Raw genomic sequence first — 18,382 nt, forward strand, 5'->3', positions numbered from 1 at the left:
AAATAAAAGGTAAAGGTAAAGGTACCCTTGCCCGAACAGGCCAGTCTTGCCAGACTCTAGGGTTGTGCGCTCATCTCACTCTATAGGCTGGGAGCCAGCGCTGTCCGCAGACACTTCCGGGTCACGTGGCCAGCGTGACAAGCTGCATCTGGCAAGCCAGCGCAGCACATGGAACGCCGTTTACCTTCCCGCTAGTAAGCAGTCCCTATTTATCTACTTGCACCCGGGGGTGCTTTCGAACTGCTAGGTTGGCAGGCGCTGGGACCGAGCGACGGGAGCGCACCCCGCCGCGGGGATTCGAACCGCCGACCCTTCGATCGGCAAGTCCTAGGCGCTGAGGCTTTTACCCACAGCGCCACCCGCGTCCCTTACATGAGAGATAAATAGAATTTCCAATTTCCCTCTTTCCTGACTTCCCCATATCAGAGAGGTCGCACCTCTAATTTGAAAATATTGGAAGAGGTTCTTATAGTAGCTAATACTGAGAGAAGAATTTCAAATTTAGATTCCCAATTCTTTACTTTCAAACACAGCATATATTTAAGCATATCTCTTTTTTATCAATTCTTCCACCTCCAACAGTGGATCTTCTTTAAAACATTCTCACTGATGTGGTCCAAAGGAAAGTAGAGCAATACGTTTGGCACCAGTCTGGTTGCAGGAGTTGCCGGAAGGAGGTGTAGAAGGCATTATCCAACCCTGTGAGGGACTCCACCCAAGATTTTGTAGGGTTTACTCCTTAGCCTTTTCTTCTCCCAAAGATACCCCACAAGGCAGCGGAGGTTTAGCATCAGTTTTTCTTCTCCTAGATGGGGTTGAAGAGCCCCATCTGCCCCTCACTTCCCTCTACAGCAGAAACCGCCTTCTTGATCTTTGGATCCACTATTGGTCCTGTCTGCTCAATCTGCTGGAGCCTCTTTCCGCATGCAGGCAAAGTCCCTTACTCACTGAGGGTTTGAGACCCATTGTCTACCCTCACCTGGTATAGTTGGCCTGGCAAAGCCATTCCCGGAATGGGACAGCTGTCACTGGCTGACAACTTCTAGAGGAGCCACAGGTGATAAGCCGAGTGCAAGATGGCGACCAAAGGTAGACAAGCTACCCCAGAAGGCGCACAATGCGTCTCCCACCAGAGGTACTACCCCTCCCCTAATATAACACAGGGGACACCTGAATTGCCAGCAGTAGATGTGAAAAGTATCTAGGGAGTTAGATTGTAAGTTTAACATAAGTCAACTGTGTGATACAGCAGCAAAAAAAGCTAATGTTACTCTAGGATGCTTAAAAGCTGACATGGATGGCGCCAGGCCTGCTTTCCTGTGGAGAGCATTAATTAAAGGGGGAGTCATCATTGAAAAAGCCTGTTCTTGTGTTGCCCCCTCTTCAGAGGATGCACACAGGGCTCTGGCCCTGCTCACCACCAGCAGGCGGCCCCTGGAAGGTGGCACAAGAGAAAAGGAGGCCTGGGGATTGGAAAAGGTCCCCCTGTCACAGGCTGTAGTGCTGGGCTCCAGGGTCTGGGCAGCATTTCCAAGGGTGGCCCCAGGTTGGCAGGGGAGACAATGCTACATGCACATCATCCTCTTTTGGTTCATTTTGCAGAGCCTAATCCAGACGGTATCAAAAGTGGCAAAAATAGTTGCATTCTCACAAAGGGGTGGGATGGGGGAGCTTTTTCTAAAAGAGATTATTCTGGACAGAGGCGTGATTCATGGCGAAAATATTTAAAACTTGAAGCCAAGTGTTGAATAAGCCATTACAAAATTGGCTTACGCAAGACCAACAAACGTTTAAACACCCCCACTTTAAAAAAATAAAAAATAAAAGAGGAAGCAACAGTGTTTGGCCTGATTCAGCCCACAGCAAGCTTCTCACAACTCACCTCTGAGAACCAAATGAGAGGTAACACGACTGTCTTGATTGACCCTGTTTGCCTGAAAGATTAGAGGACAACAATGAGAATTGCAAGAACTTTTGATGGTGTGACCGCTGGTTCAACATTCCTTTCTGGATTTAGGGCCCAGCTGAATGTTACATGCAAAGGCAGAGGTGAGAGGTCTCAGGTCCAGGGGCCAAATGCTTCCCTCCAAGCCTCTGTATTGGGTCCTTGGAGCTTTCCCAGCCACATCCCTTTGCTGTATAGGCAAGCTATAGTTGATCTTTAGATAGTTTTAAGGGAAATGCTCCTCCGGGCATTCATCCCTCCTTGAATGTTGTTACCTGGGTGGAGCATGGCCTTGAACGGTGATTAATGCCTCTTGCTTGCATGAGTAGAGAGGGGAGGCGTGCGCATGCATGCACGCATGCGCTCATCAAAACCTTTGGTTTTTTGTAAAGCTCATTGGTGGGGAAGCTCAGACCAGGGAGCCAGATATGGCCCTGCGTGGCTTGAGAAGTTTTCCCAGGCCGCCCTCTCACTCCAGAAACACCCACGGTAACTGCTCTGCTTTCACCTCAACTGTTTTTGCATGGCTGGAATATGGTCCCTGAATTCTGATAATGCCTCTTGCTTGTCTGGATGGAGGATGCAGGGGTGGGTGTGCGTGGGTGGGTGGGTGTGTAAAAACGAGCCTAGTGTACACAGATAAAATTTACATTCGCTGCTCTGTCCATTTCTGCCTTTGCTCAACACTGACATGTGGCCCTGGAAGGCTGCACAGATTGGAATGTGGCCCTCAGGCTGATAAATGTTATCCATCCTTGGGCTAAGGTGTACAGTATATAAACCCCCAGCAACCTGATCTGGCCAAAGCTGGCTGAGGAAGGGGTGGATGTGGATGAGAAGAACAGCCAAGATGGAGAGAGCAGAAGGTCACAGGGTTGAGAACAAGCAGGCTTGTGGCACCTGGAGAACTTCGCTACCTACCAGATGCCGGGGACTCTCTTCATGAAAAGATTCAGCTGCAACTTGATGGAGCAATTCATAGGAATGCCAGTCAACTGCATTAGGAGGAAAGAGATGGATTTTATCTTTTAAAAACTTTTTCCCCATTTAAGTACTTTTACACTGCTCTTCCAGGATTGACAGCCTAAAAAAATCAATTCACAGCAGCAGCAGCACACAAAACCAAATGAAAGCCTTTAAAAAAAAGCAATGAAATGAGATAGCAGCAGCAAAACACTAAGTCACTTTTTAAAAGAAGTCACAGTATAGCAAAATAAAAAGCAACCATCAAAAGTTTGATAAAGTCTTTATTTCCAGGGCTCTTGGTTTTATGGCTGGCACAACTGGCATGGAGTGAAGTGGGGGAGAAACACAACACTTTTTATTTCAGCATGGCAGAAAGCACATATACCCTAGATTCTAGCACTTGTAAAAACAAGAAAATCTATGAAGTCAGTCAGGCAGAGAGATACTGACTGGTCCAACATCACTCACTGAACTTCATAGCTGAGAAGGAATTTGACCTTCCCATCTTTGTTCACATTCCTCTACCCCACAGGCAGTAAATGTGCAGTGGTAGCTGGTGCCCATGGGTGAGAGGGGTGAGAGGCAGGGAGCCCAACACTAGGTGGCGCCAAAGCTAATGATAGGCAAAGCCTGCTATTCTGTTGTTGTGGTTGTTGTTTAGTCGTGTCCGACTCTTCGTGACCCCATGGACCAGAGAACGCCAGGCACCTCTGTCCTCCACTGCCTCCCGCAGTTTGGTCAAACTCATGCTGGTAACCTCGAAAACACTATCCAACCATCTCGTCCTCTGTCGCCCCCTTCTCCTTGTGCCCTCCATCTTTCCCAACATCAGGGTCTTCTCCAGGGAGTCTTCTCTTCTCATGAGGTGGCCAAAGTACTGGAGCCGCCTGCTATTCTACTTTTGTCCTAATCTTCCTCCCTGCTGAGTACAAGCGCAACACTTGTACTAAGCAGGAGGAAGCTAATAGGCAGTGCCTCCCTCTGCACTGGGTGGCGGGCAGGTGGGGGCCAGTTTGTGGGGCAGTGCCCCATTTGCCCTGATAGACCAGCCTCCACTGCCAATGTGGTGCCTTCCAGATGTTGTGAACTATGCCTCACATTGTACCTGTCCATTGGTCATGCTTGCTGATGGGAGTTAGGAGCAGCTACATCACAGGGGCTCCAGGTATATCCCTCGCTTGTTTGGGAAGCATGGGCCAGAAATGAGGAGCCAACACTGAAAACGCCCCTCCCTGGCTGCCAGACGTGTCACCTCTGACAGTGGGGACAGCCAGAGGAAAACCTCTGCCGCAGGACTGGCCAGGTTCATTGACCCAGAGTAGTCAAGACACAATTCAAACCCACCCCCAAAAAAATCATTTTATGCCTAGTAGTTATCTTGTTGAAGCAATATACCTCCTAGCACCAGCCACTAAATATCTTATCTCCTTAATTACAGTTACTTTGATAAAGTATTTATTGCTGTGGTGCTTGGTTTTATGATTGACACAACCAGGGTGTGTGGCAGGGAGAAGCACAATCTCTTTTATTTCAATATGACAGAGAGTACATATGCCTTAGGGACGCGGGTTGTGCTGTGGTCTAAACCACAGAGCCTAGGGCTTGCCAGTCAGAAGGTCGGCAGTTCGAATCCCTCGGACTATAGAGCGAGATGAGCGTGCAACCTCAGAGTTGTCCGCAACTGGACCTAATGGTCAGGGGTACCTTTACCTTTTTTATATATGCCTTAGATTCCAGCACTCATAAAGATAAGAAAATCCAGCATGTCAAGGGAGGTGCTCCTGATGTTACAATGATGCTCACCTGTGGCCCAACACCATGACTGTGGCTTGCAAAAGCTAGAGGGTTTGCAATGAAGCCAGTGGGTTGTGCAAAATGTTAGTCCCACTCTGAGGAGCCCCACTGAAACTAAGGACCATGACTAACCAGTTTGTTAATTGCAATGGGTCTACTCCAAAGAAAACTCAGTTGGATGCACCTCATTACCTATATGGGTGAGCAAATTTCACAAAGGCTTCTGGGATTTGCGTGGTGTTTTTCTCAGCTAGAACCCCAAGGGCCACCAACTCGCCAGGTGCAAAATGGCAGCCTGGAGGACAAGCCAGAAAGATGGCAGAAGGGGTAGAGTCAGTTGCCAGATGGACCCCAGGAGTCACACAACAGCCTTGTTCATGTGACATGCTAAGCCAAACCATGACTTCACTGTGAACATGCTTCTTCCTCTCTCCATCTTCCAACCCTTCTCAGGTACCACGTATATAACCTGGTTTGTCATGTAACCCCAAATCATGGTTTGTTTCAGACAGGCTACAACCGATGATGAGCTAAGACCTAAGCTCGGCTTTTTTCAGGCTTAGTGTTCATGTGTTGTTTCATACTACTCAGGTTTGCACAACAAACCGCACATAAGCTACACAAACGCTTGGGGGGGGTGGAGGCACATTCACAATTACACCATGGTATAAAACAAACCATGGCTCAGTTCAGTGTCCTAACCAGGCCACTGAAATGACCTGCATAACAAAGCCCAAAGCTAATTCTGATTAAGTACAGATTAAGGATGTAAATACAAAAACTGTCATAAAGAACTGATCAAAGACAACCTATTAATATTCCTATTCTACAGGTATGGAACAATGAGGAAGAGAGAGAAGAAATTAGTACAAGGTGAGCTATGCATACCCTCCTACATTTCTCCGATGAAAATAGATGTCCTAAGCAAAAACCATTCCAGGATCAAATCAGAAACCGGGAAGGCTTCTGTAAATCCGGGACTATCCCTGGAAAATAGGGACAGACCACTTGGTGGGTCTGTTAGAGCTAAGAGCAAGTCTGAAACCTTTGCCAGCCTACTGCAAAAACCATCTAGACATCTACTCGTTGATCCTTGATGGACTCCCATAACTCTTCACACTCCCACTTCTGTCCAGGTATAAGAATTACCTGCTGTCAGGAGGAAGCTAGTGCTGGCATTTCTACCTGAACTGCTTTGCAGATCTGCCTTCTTAAAGAGAAGAGTGATCAGTGACTCATCTATGACAAGAAGCCTCTCCCAAAGGCAGCCCCTCTGACTCCATCAGGGCTTTTATTTAACTGAAATATTGCAGCACACTTAGCATACCTTGGCCAACATGCCTTGGGCCATTTTCCTTTTGAGGTGGGGCAACTAGAATGGTACACAGTGTTCCAGGTGTGGTTTCACAATCAATTTTTATAATGGCAGTTTGATAAAGCGTGTTCTCCTTCATGGAGAGCACATGTTGCGGTGGGGGCTAACAAGACACCCCACTGTTGCTGGGCGGGAAAAGAATGTTAGCCACCATTACAATTGGGTTCTATCTGTTGCTGGGGAGATTTATATGTTGCCATTTTGAGATTGGCAGCCATAGCTTTTAAATACCCTGCGCGCAGCACTGAGCTTCCTCTTTTCACTGCGCGCATCGGATCACCCACCCTCCCTCCCTATGTTCAGGGTTGTCCTCTTGACCTTGCAGTTACCTGTCATGGGATCACCTGCTTTGGGGGCAGGGGCCCGGTAGGAATTTTGTCCATTTGGCTGATTGGCTGGTGCCATTTGGTTTTTGCCTGCTGCATAGCAAATTGTCACAATTTGTAAGGGGCAAAGAAAACACAGGTCATTCACCAGAGGGTTTTTTTGTTATCTTGACACAAGATAACCAAAGAACACTATGGGTCAGGCTGAATCAGACCAAGTCCCCTGCTCCCCTTCCAGCATTCCATTCCCACAGCAGCCAGCCAGATGCCAGGCACCGACAATTCATAGAATCATAGAACTGTAGAGTTTGGAGGGACCATGAGGGTCATCTAGTCCAACCCCCTGCAATGCAGGAATCTTTTGCCCAACGTGGGGCTCAAACCCACGACCCTGAAGAGTCTCATGCTCTCCCAACTGAGTGAAGCCCCAAAGCAGGCCAAGAGCGCAACAGCACTCTCCTCACTTGCGCTCCCCAGCAACTACTACTTTTCTTTGTTGCTTATTAACTGCCTTCCACATCTGTCTCAACTGGTATCCAGAAGGATACCACCACAGACACCAGTGAACCGTCACTGTAGCTAGAATCCCCTGAAAGCCTTATCTTCCAGGAGTTTGTCCAACCCCCTTCTAAAGTTGTCCAAGTCTGTGGCCATTATTAAATCTCTGTAATGTGCCGGGTGGAAATGTTTTTCCTTGTCCAGGTTTCGATATTCTTTCAAATAAAGAGCTGTCAACTTGTCCAGCTCTGGCTTGAAATACCCTCATTTAGGGCCCAATATATCATGCTGCCTGGGGTGGAACAGCAAAAGGGATGTCCCTCTGCAGGCCTGCCTAATTATTTTGGGATCTGAAGCAGACAATCCTGTGAAGTGCCTGTCCTTGGCAGTAGAATACAGCAGTCCATTAACTTATACGTAATTTACTGCCCCTCTGGAATTCGAAAACCAGCTGCTTGAGGCAACTGCTTCCCTCTGTCTAATGCCAGGGCTGGCCCTGGCTGCTTTTATGCTGTTGTATAGTTAATGTTATATCCTTGTTCTAAGTTAGCTATTTTTTACAATTGTATCCCTTTAGGGAAATCCCTTTGGGGTAGAACAAAAGAATATAAAGGGAGATACAAAATTACGTATTTGTTTGAAATACACATAAAAATACAACTTACTCCACTGTCACACCCCTGGTCTTTCTAACCTGACAAAGAACACAAACCTGCCATTTTAGACTAGCACATGCTCGGAGTGCAGAAGGCCCAGGAAATAGCCCTTACCATTGGCCATGTGCATTGGGGCTGGTGCAGGGCCGGCCCATGGCATTTTGGAACCTGAGGTGAACTACAAAATGGCGTCCCCTTCCCCGCCAGGGAAGAAGGGGTGAGTGAAGATCTGCCTTGGGAACAAGCAGGGTGCCTCACGGGTGGGCTGTCCCAGAGCTGGCGGAAGTTGGAATCCCAACAGTATCTGGAAGGCCACAGCTTAGCCCCCTCCAGGTAGAGGGGATGGGAAATAGCCCTGGCTTGAGGCGATGGAGGACCACTCACTGACCAATGAGACGATAAGGTAAAGGTACCCCTGCCCGTACGGGCCAGTCTTGACAGACTCTAGGGTTGTGCGCCCATCTCACTCAAGAGGCCGGGGGCCAGCGCTGTCCGGAGACACTTCCGGGTCACGTGGCCAGCGTGACAAAGCTGCATCTGGCGAGCCAGAGCCGCACACGGAACGCCGTTTACCTTCCCGCTAGTAAGCGGTCCCTATTTATCTACTTGCACCCGGAGGTGCTTTCGAACTGCTAGGTTGGCAGGCGCTGGGACCGAGCAGCGGGAGCGCACCCCGCCGCGGGGATTCGAACCGCCGACCTTTCGATCGGCAAGCCCTAGGCGCTGAGGCTTTTACCCACAGCGCCACCCGCGTCAGACGATACTGTATTGCAAAAGATGGCTCACGGCCTCACTTGGCTTAAGCCCACTTGCCATGTTTTACTGTGATGAGGCATATTGCTGTAATAATGTATTTGTATTGTGAAGCTTTCCAAACTACATTATATCCTGCCTTTCCTCCAAGGAAAATGAAGGAAGAGTCCATGGCCACCCCAATTCCTTCATTTTGTCCTCACAACCACCCTGTGAAGTAGGTCAGGCTGAGTGTTGGTGGTCTTTGGTCAGTTACTCAGTGAGCTTTGTGTAACAGGATTTGAACCTGGCTTTTCCAGGTCCTAGTCAAACACTTAACCATACAAAATACCCTGCTTTTCTGCAACTATGAGGTAACAATTGTTACAAGACAACAATGCTATCTCAAGTGCCTTGGGATGCAAAGTGTAATAAATAAGGTAATTTAGTGTGTTTTTTTAAATCAAACAACTTATCAGAAGCATGTTAAAAATAATCTTTCCTTTAATCTATATTATTATATTAGTCCAGTGTAAAAGCTCAAAGATTAGGCTTAATGTAGTTCCACTGGAGACCTGCTATAGCTCTCTGAATATGCAGTTATGACAAAACTATACATTTAAAGCAGTATCATACCACTTTAAACAGCCATGGCTTCTGCCAAAAGAGTTCACTAGCAAGAGGGATTGATTGTTCAATTACTCTGAGAATTGTCGCTCTGTGCGGGGAATAGGGGCCTCCTAACAGCTCTCAGTACCCTCTACAGTTTCCAGGATTCTGCGTTGCGGGGACAACCATGTATGAGACTACATTAAAATGTATAGTGCAGGTGGGTCTTAGAGTAAAAGAAGGAAAGTAAAAATCTAGTATGTAAAATTGGAGACAATGTTTGCTGAATAAAGCACCATTCTTCTCAAGATCCAACATGCCTGAGATGGTCTAATGCAATATCAAATTATGAGTCCGGGTATATTGCACTTTCATTTATTTATTGCGATGTTTATACTCCCCCTTGCCTCTAGAGAGCTCGGGGGCAAACACAATTCTTACCCTCCCCATTTTATCCTCAACAACCCTGTGAGGTAGGCTAGGCTGAGTGATATTGAGAGGCCCAGGGCCATCCAGCGATCTTCAGGGCTGAGTGGGGATTTGAACCCTGGTCCTGCAGGTCATGGGTTCAACGCTGTAACCATCAGTAACATTGTCATTTCTTTGTGTTACTTTCTTTTTATGTGGAATTTTTATATTGTATTTTTTAAAACTGGTAATCTCTTTTTCTTTTTTATGTTTAAAATACTCTTTTGTTCTTCTATTAATTATGTTGCTTTAAATGTGGGTCTTTACTGTATCACAGAATTGTAGAGGTAGAAGGGAACCTGAGGATCATCTAGTCCAACCCCCTGCATACAGGAATGCGCAGCTGTCCCAGACGGGATTGAACCTGCAACACTGGAATTATCAACAACATGTTCTAACCAACTAAGGTGATGTTCTAATTGATATTTTGAGCTAGATTATATACTTCTTAGAGGTTGGGGTTGTTGTTGTTTTTTGGAAATGTGAAGCAATCCAAAGGAGCCCAGACCTCCTAATCCTCAGATCCTTTGGGAGAGACTCTTCGGCCTCGTGTGACCTGCTGGGCAAAAGGAAAGCTGGTTTGTGGTTTTGTTTTTTTGCTTCTGTTTGAATTTGTGTGTTCAGGCCATTTTAGTTTCTTTTGAAGTGAGAGATGGCTGATGTAATTATTGTGTGTACAACATGTAGCTGTGTTTGTGTTGCGGTTGTTCTGTTACTAATAAAAATAAAACATAAAAATGATTTAAATAAATAACTTAAGCTAGCTTCATAAAACTAAATAAAACTATTGTCGTCTCTCTCTCTCTGTTTTTAAAATTGTGTTGCACATAACAGATTTTGTGTTGCAACTGTTTCCCCACTTAGGAAGATGTTTAGGAGGTTTTCTATTGGTTTGTTTTTAACTGTAATCTCTCATCTACACATTTACTGTTCCAGTTCTCTCCTAACCATCTCATTGCTACACTGGGTGAAATTAAAAATGCTATCACCTTGGTTGCCAAGTAACATTGACAAAGCTGAGTTACACCATTAGTCCCAGGAAGGGACCATTCCTCCAGGCGTAGCAACACTCCAGCTGCAACTCCCATCATCCCTGCTGCTTGGCCATAATGCCTTGGACTGATGGGAGATGGAGTCCAACAACAAAATACACATTTTGCATGCACCATGTACACCAGGTGTCAGGAACCTGCCACTCTCCAGATGCTGCTGAACTACAACTCCCCTCATCCCTGGCCTCTGGCATTGTTGGCTGAGGCTGAGGAGAGGTGGAGTACAACAACATCTGGAAGCCATAAGTGCTCCATCCATGTGCCTTTGAAAGCTCCTGCCCATCACAGGCAATCCTGAGTCTGATGGACTACCTGCCATAGTGCTGTCAGCCAAGGAAGGTCCAGAGGAAAGAATTAACTCTTTATTCTCAAAAGTACACTTACACGTTAGGACAAGGTATGTCCCTCAATCCTTCGTCCCTCAGCTATTCCTTGTTGTGTACCCAGTGAGGTGTCTCCTGTCTTTGATTCTCTTCTCCTGGCTGTTACAAGCTCCCCCAGATCACTGATCCCTTCTTCCAAGTCAGTCTCCAACCCCCTTTCTCCTCCTTATCCAGCCTCCACTCATCAGGGTCCAGCCAGTCCCTGACACTACCTGGCGTCCCTTTAACTCAAGAGTAGGGAACCTTTGGCTGTCAAAGTGTTGCTAAACACATGCCCTAGGAAGCATGGCCGATGTCTAGGGGTGATGGGAGTTGTAGTTGAGCAACATCTGAAGGACCAAAGGTTCCCCATACTTGTTTTAGCTGGACATGCCAAGAAAGCTACAGGTTGGATGACTGCAATGTTCAAACCTCTGCCAAGAGGAAGAAAGCAATTCTTGCTCTGTCTGCCACAGATCTTTCTTCCGCCACCCCGTATCTCCACATGCCTCACCTTCAGGTGTCCTGCCCACACTCCCACAAGGAGACAGAGCCGGCCCCCACCATTTGAGACAAATCACTGCACTAATTGATTTATGATTTTAAAGCTACCTTAATCAGTGCAATAATAAAGAATATCCTTGTACTATGGAATCCATGGCAAGCCATATGCCGCAAAGTAGATTAGATATAGGTGCAAGCAGGCGAGATTGTAAAACTGCCTTCTACAGATCAAGGGAAGGCTGTTGGGTTTGTACCAAGAGTAACTTCCCAGTTCAATTTCAAAAGAACAGAAAATACAGAAGTTACGTTCATGACTATTGGAATAGCATATTTGTTTCAACTTTTCCATTTGTAATTGTTGTAACCTGCCTGCTGGTGAAGGGTGGGTGGTAGTGGTAGCAATAATCATCATAAAAATAACCCTGGTCCACCCATGTAGCACAATGTGATGGTAAATGGACTGTATCACTGCATATGGGGACATCTGAAAACGTGAACACTGAGCTCCCTCCTTGCATGTAGAAAACTAGAACTGCAGGAAGCAAGTCAGGCTAGAATTCCTCAGCCCCACCAACGCTGCTAATTTTCTACTTACAGACCATTATGTTTAACATGATGGTGCATTAAAAGCATGGTATCCCTCCTCGCCTCCCCATAATCTAAAGTGATGCAATCTACTCTTCCACTCAACAGGCCATATTTGTGGGTCACAGATAAGGGTCCTCATTGTGCTGATAAAATATTACTGTAATCAAGAGGCAACCAGAAGGCTTACATCTAAGAGCCTGATAACATTAAATACAGTAGGGTTTGCAAGTGTCATTTCACAAGCCCAATCTAGTTCTAGTAAAATGAGAGAGGGAGAAAAACTTCCCTCTGTCCACCTTCTCCACATCGTACATCATTTTATACACCTCTATCATGCCTCCTCTGACTTGCTTGTTCTCTAACCTTGTAAGCCACCCCCCCCCCCGGTTCGATCACCACAGTGACGCCCACTAAACACGCAAGAAAGCACCAGAGTTAGTGGATGAATGGTTCACTCACTGAGTGCAGATCCACAAAAAGCCCGTGCTTCTCTTCATTGGGATGCAAGCCATCCACTGTCTCTAACAGTTCTGGGTCAGCATTCAGGAAGTGTGGGTGGGACATGAATACTGGTGCATCTAAAAAAGAAGAAGCAAAGACAACCAGATCAAAACAAAGCTCTTTGAGGCATAAAATCATCTCGCTACCTGTACTCATCCCTGATCCTGTAATTTTTATTTTTTTTTTAGCCTTTGGAATATTTCAGCCAGGAACTTGACACAATGAACAGTATTTCACACCCTTTATGATCATGAAGATTAGAAACGTCACTTAAAAAAACAACCACAACAATTGATCTTCTGCATGCAAAGCTGCAGGACGGAGATTGTGTGACATGCCAGTGGGTGGGGAAAAAATATGCTTTTGCAGACAAACAAACATGTAATCAGACATTACTGTGAATAGCATCTTCTGTGCCAAATGCAAGCCTTGACCATAGCAAAAAAGTGCCAAAAATCCTATTTGGAGAGCAAATACAGAGAGACTATGTTTTTAGAGCAGTGGGGGCCTTCAGGAAGACAACATAAAATGTAGGAGCAGCCCTGTGGGTTCACACCAAAGGTAAATTCCAGTCCAGCAAACTGTTTTCACAGCAGGGCCATCTGGTGCCCCTGCGTTCTGCCTGTAGGCTTCCCAGAGGCAACAGCCTTCACTGCATTCAATATAAAGGTAAAGGGGCCCCTGACCATCAGGTCCAGTTGTGACTGACTCTGGGGCTGCGGCGCTCATCTCGCTTTATTGGCCGAGGGAGCCGGCGTACAGCTTCCGGGTCATGTGGCCAGCAGGACTAAGCCGCTTCTGGCGAACCAGAGCAGCGCACGGAAATGCCGTTTACCTTCCCGCCGGAGCAGTACCTATTTATCTACTTGCACTTTGGCGTGCTTTTGAACTGCCAGGTTGGCAGGAGCAGGGACCGAGCAACGGGAGCTCACCCCGTCGCGGGAATTCGAACCGCTGACCTTCTGATCGGCAAGCCCTAGGCTCTGTGGTTTAACCCACAGCATTCAATATAGCCCTTGCATTCAATATAGATTGCAGCTTTTCCTCCCTGGGGCTGAGCTGGGGCTGGTTTTCCAAGGATGAAGCAAAAGCTGGCTGTGGACAGCAGCTTTATTACCAATTCCTGGAGCAGCCCCCTCCCATGCCCCCATTTTTAAGGAAAATAAATGTATAAGCAAATAAAAAATGCAAGCAGCACATTTGCTTAAAAGGAAACGATTCACCTGAAGCATGAGTGAGGACCAAGACTCAACAGCTGAAAAAACACATTCTTTGCACACCTATACATCAGTCATGAAACTGTAAAGCCACAAATTTCAGAATCCCACACACTACAGGGGTCTCTGTATTACATACTCTTTAACCAACTTGGCACCTAACACAGCTGGACTGGGCCACTTCTTAACGGCAGCTTGAAAATACTTATCCTAATTCTGAAGAGCATTACAGATTAAGGTAAATAATGGGTGATATTAACACATTTCCAAGAGAGAGGCTGTGAATGGAAAGCCACTGATTACACAAGTTAACCAAAGATCCATGAACACACAAACACAAAAAACCCACCATCCAGATTAGGCTACCAGTATGAATTGTGCAAATGAGAAATGTATTTTCCTTCTGCTAGCTAAGGCAAAAGTGCCAACAGAAGACACTCTTGGCCCCTGGAAACCTCATTCTGACATACACGGGGTCAGACCCGAGGTCATACATCTAGTTCAGAACAGTCTACCACTGACTGGCAGAGGTTCTCCAGGGTTTCAGGCAGGGGACATTCCTAGCTCTGCCTCAAGGCACTGTGGACTGAATGTGGGGCCATCTGCATGGAAAGCAGATGCTCTGGCACTCAGCCACTGCCATTTCTCAGGAGATTGCTCCCACAAGAAGCAGAGATGGCCACCAAGTTTGATGGCTTAAAAGGAGGACTAGCTAGCTGGCTATGATGACTAACTCAACTGTTGGAGGCCGAATGCCTCTGAGGGCCAGTGGCTGGTGGGAGGCTCAAGTGGGGAGATTATTTCTATAGGCATCTGATAGCTAATGCTGTTCTAGGCTGCATCAACAGAAGTCTAGTGTCCAGATCAAGGGAAGACATAGTACCACTTTATTCTGCCTTGGTCAGACTACACTTGGAGTCATTTGTCCAATTCTGGGCACCACAATCCAAAGAGGATATTGACAAGCTGGAATGTGTGCAAAGGAGGGCAACCAAGATGATAAATGGTCTCAAGAGTAACAGTTGAGGGAATTGGGTATGTTTAGCCCAGTGGCGTAGCGTGGGTTGTCAGCACCCGGGGCAAGGCAAGTAATTTGCGCCCCCTAACCTGTGGATTTGCGCCCCCTAACCCGTGGATTTGCCCTAACCCCAGATGTTGCACCCGGTGCGGCCGGCCCCCCCTGCACCCCCCACGCTACGCCACTGGTTTAGCCTGGGTAAGGAGGAGACTGAGAGGAGATATGATAGCCATCTTCAAATATCTGAATGGGTGTCAGATGGAAGATGCAGCAAGCTTGTTTTTTTGCTTCAGAGGGTAGGATTCAAATCACTGGATTCAAGTTACAAATAAACATCACAAAGAACTTTCTGACAGTAGGAGCTGTTTCACAGTGGAACGGATTCCCTCAGGGGGTTGTGGACTCTCCTTTCTTGAAAGTTTTTAAGCAGAGGTTGGATGGCCACTGGTCATGGATGCTTTAGTTGAGATTCCTGCATTGCAGGGGGTTGGACTAGATGACCCCTGGGGTGTCTTCCAACTCTATGATTCTGTTACTGGCCACTCTGAGAACAGAATGCTGGATTAGATGTGACACTGGCCTGGCCCAGCAGGCTCTTCTTATATCCTGCCCTTCCTCCAAGGCATTCATGGTGGCAAATATGGCTTCTTCCACTGCATTTTATTTTAACAGCCCCATGGAGGTGAGTTAGGCTGAGAAAGTGAGTAGCCCAAAGACAGCCTCTGAGCCTGTATGTTCCCAAGAGGTGCTAACAATTATACGACACTGAGAGAACATGCCCGCACAATGAAGTCTGCCCAACAGCATTTTACGTATTACACAATCCCCACAGAGAACAGCATTGCCATTGTTCTCTCCCATAACAGTTTGTGATATTGAGCATTTTGTAAGGCAGAGGAACGATCCAAGTTTTCATCTTACAGGAAGCTGCTGTTGCACTCACTTGGCTTTTGTAAACTGCTCTGGGGATTTTATTGCAACCAAATCTTGGGAAATAAATTATATACAAAATGTTAGGGGTTCAAACCCTGGCAACTCCACTTAAGAAATCTAGGGCAGGAGGGCTAGAAAAGGAGTCTGGCCGAGATGAACGGGCAAAACGAACTCTGAGCTAGATTGGCAATGCTTCTGATTCCACATCAGGCAGGCTTTCCACGTTCATGTGAGAGGCTATGGCAGCTGTTTCCCAACCTAGCACCCTCCAGCTGTTGCTGGACTACAACTCCCATCATCCCTGACTGCTGGCCATACTAGAAAGGGCTGGTGGGAGTTGGAATCCCCCAAACACCTGGTGGGAACCAGGCTAGCAAAGGTTGGGTTATAGTACCAGATTTTCCTGCAAAACAAACAGCAACAAAACAATGAAAGAGATGTCTAAACACTTCTAGCCCCCCAACCCAACAAATTGGACAACGCGGATGACTGCTGGGGGCGGGGACCAAAATACTTTTTAGACGTACTTAATCGACAGCTGCTGACATTCTGGATTCCAGACTGGCGGCATGGACAGAAGCCTTCGTTGGGAGGATAGTCTGTACCATTGTCAAACAAGTTCTTTGGAGCCACGTAACGCAGCGTTGGTATTCCCTTGAAGTCTCCGGATCTACTGTAGTTTAATTTAATGGACCTGAAAACAGAGGTTTCAAGAGATGAGGGGCATCCAAGCACCAGAAGACATACTTCAGAGATGAAAGTTGAACACGCTGAGGCCCACTACAGCATCTGCTGAAACTGGGGTCCCTTTGTACACCTTCTAAGCTTTCTAGAACTATCTATCTGGCCACTTTTGAACAGAAGTGAGTCATGGTGTCTGGTGCCCATTTGGACTGGTAGGACTGATAAGGCGGAGGTCAGAGAAGCTCACAGGAAGTGGAGCCAAAGCCAATGCAGGCAGAACTAACAAATTCTAGTTTTGTCTCTCTCTCTCTCACACACACACACACACACACCATTTCTCCCCTCTTCAAGTTAGATGTTTTGGTATTAGTGATGTAAACTCTAAAGAATCAGACAAATGGGAAGAGAATAAATAATCATATAATAAATATATAAATAAATGCAATGAATGTAATAAATAAAGTGCTTTATGTTCAAAAATAAAGAGAGCAAAAAACTACAAAAACAGTACTTTGAACTGTGCCTGTAAACAAGCGTGAACGCTGAGTCATTTATTTTTGCAGAGACAGCCAACCTAGCTTCTAGGATGTTGGCCCGTCCCATACAGAGCAGCCCCTAATAGGCCACTGGGAATACCAAGAATCCAGTTTCAACATCCTCAACGGACCGCACCTGATTCAACCGTTCACACGGGAGCAGCCTTTTCTGAGTGCAGCTGCAAGAGGGACACTGCCAGGTAGGAACAGGGACAGTACCTTCTCCTGTGTGAGACTACAGCCTCATCGAAGGATTTCCTCCCAAAAAAGCAAACCCTGAAAGAACACGCCGACCTCATATTTCAGCCAGGAGATGTTTCCACGCCTCCGCTTCCCAGCAGAGACTCGAACTTAACCAACTTTTCCCATGGGCAGCTGCTGACAGGCCTAAAGCCCATTTGTGGATGATTCAAGGCAAGTTTTTAATCACTTTCTGCCTTTTTGGAGAGCGTCAAGTTCTGCAATTATGTATGTATTCACCCAGTGTCCAGAGCTGTAAATGTACATCAGGATTGGGGCAGCCAGTGGGTGAGGCAAGGTGAAGCCATTTGCCTCAGATGGTGAATCCAATCCCCACCATGCTGCCAACACAGTGCTGTTGCCCTTGCCACTGCTGCTGCGTCATGGTAGCAGCACAGGTGCGGCTGCAGGTGAGGGTACAGTTGCGATGACAAGGCTTGTGGCAGCGAGGGCACGCTGGGGGCTGGGGGCAGCAGCAGCTGGGCAGCAGCAGGGCATTTTAACTACAGCAGCAAAATGTCTTGAGCCAGCCCTGATCAGGATATATATTCTAAACAAGCCAGAGGCAGGGATCTTGCACCAGAAGCCTCAAGTCAGCCTCTGCACTGCTTCTTCTAAAAGGGGGAAAGTGGGGTGTGTGAGAGAGATTATAAAATATAATGCAGAGATGGAGGATGAAACTCAAGCAGACTAGAGGTGGGTGCAAGGGAGTGTCAGGCCCCTGCAAAAAATAAGCAAGCTTTGGTCTCTGTCATCTGAGAAACACTGCAATGTGCCTGCACTGACTGGGAGTGGGTCTCCAGGCTGGGTCTTTTCCAGGCCTACCAAGAGATGCCGGGGATTGAATCTGGGGCCTTCTGCATGCATAGCAGATGCTCTCCCACTGAGTCATGGCCTGTCCTCTTGACAAGTCTATCTACTGAGCTCCGGATAGAATGCAGATTCCTATGCTTCCAGTTTAGAACTGGGGGGGGGGGCGGGAATCCTGTGGCTTCCCAGGTATTTGTGGACAACAGCTCCCATAATCTCCAAGGCCTGGCTTTGCTGGCTGGAGCTGATGTGGAGTCCAGCAATACCTGGAGGCATATGCACTGTCCCTGCTGGGCAAGCAGGGATTTCTTCTCAGCTTACCTGCAGGCATCAGGGCTGTACAATTCCACAGGTGAGGAAGGGGTCATAAATGGAGGCCAGATCTGTCCAGATGTCCCATTGATCATGTTGCATTGATCAGAGTTCCAGTAGGACACCTAGAGGGAAAATGGGTCCCTAAGAATAACCAGAAGCTGGGCTGAGTCTAGCAAGAAACCCTCCCGGCCAAACAGGTTAAGCCTGGCTTTCATTACAAACCGTGGCCTCGTCTTCCCCATGCCCAGTCCTG

At 47.1% G+C, this 18,382-nt stretch overlaps 1 protein-coding gene across 5 annotated transcripts in view; it reads right to left on the reverse strand.

Annotated features, from left to right (window-relative positions):
• The window catches only part of SCARB1 (scavenger receptor class B member 1), a 45,883-nt gene that overhangs the window by 9,812 nt on the left and 17,689 nt on the right, over positions 1-18,382 (reverse strand). For all 5 annotated transcript variants that reach the window (XM_053369228.1, XM_053369226.1, XM_053369229.1 and 2 more), the window contains exons 6-10: positions 18,136-18,251; positions 16,072-16,238; positions 12,335-12,453; positions 2,867-2,940; positions 1,883-1,934 (exon numbers count right to left, since the gene is read on the reverse strand). In XM_053369228.1, the coding sequence (XP_053225203.1) occupies positions 1,883-1,934; positions 2,867-2,940; positions 12,335-12,453; positions 16,072-16,238; positions 18,136-18,251 (528 nt within the window). The remainder of the gene's footprint in view (positions 1-1,882; positions 1,935-2,866; positions 2,941-12,334; positions 12,454-16,071; positions 16,239-18,135; positions 18,252-18,382) is intronic.

The sequence above is a fragment of the Podarcis raffonei genome, chromosome 16 (genome assembly GCF_027172205.1).
Source record: "Podarcis raffonei isolate rPodRaf1 chromosome 16, rPodRaf1.pri, whole genome shotgun sequence".
NCBI lineage: Eukaryota > Metazoa > Chordata > Lepidosauria > Squamata > Lacertidae > Podarcis > Podarcis raffonei.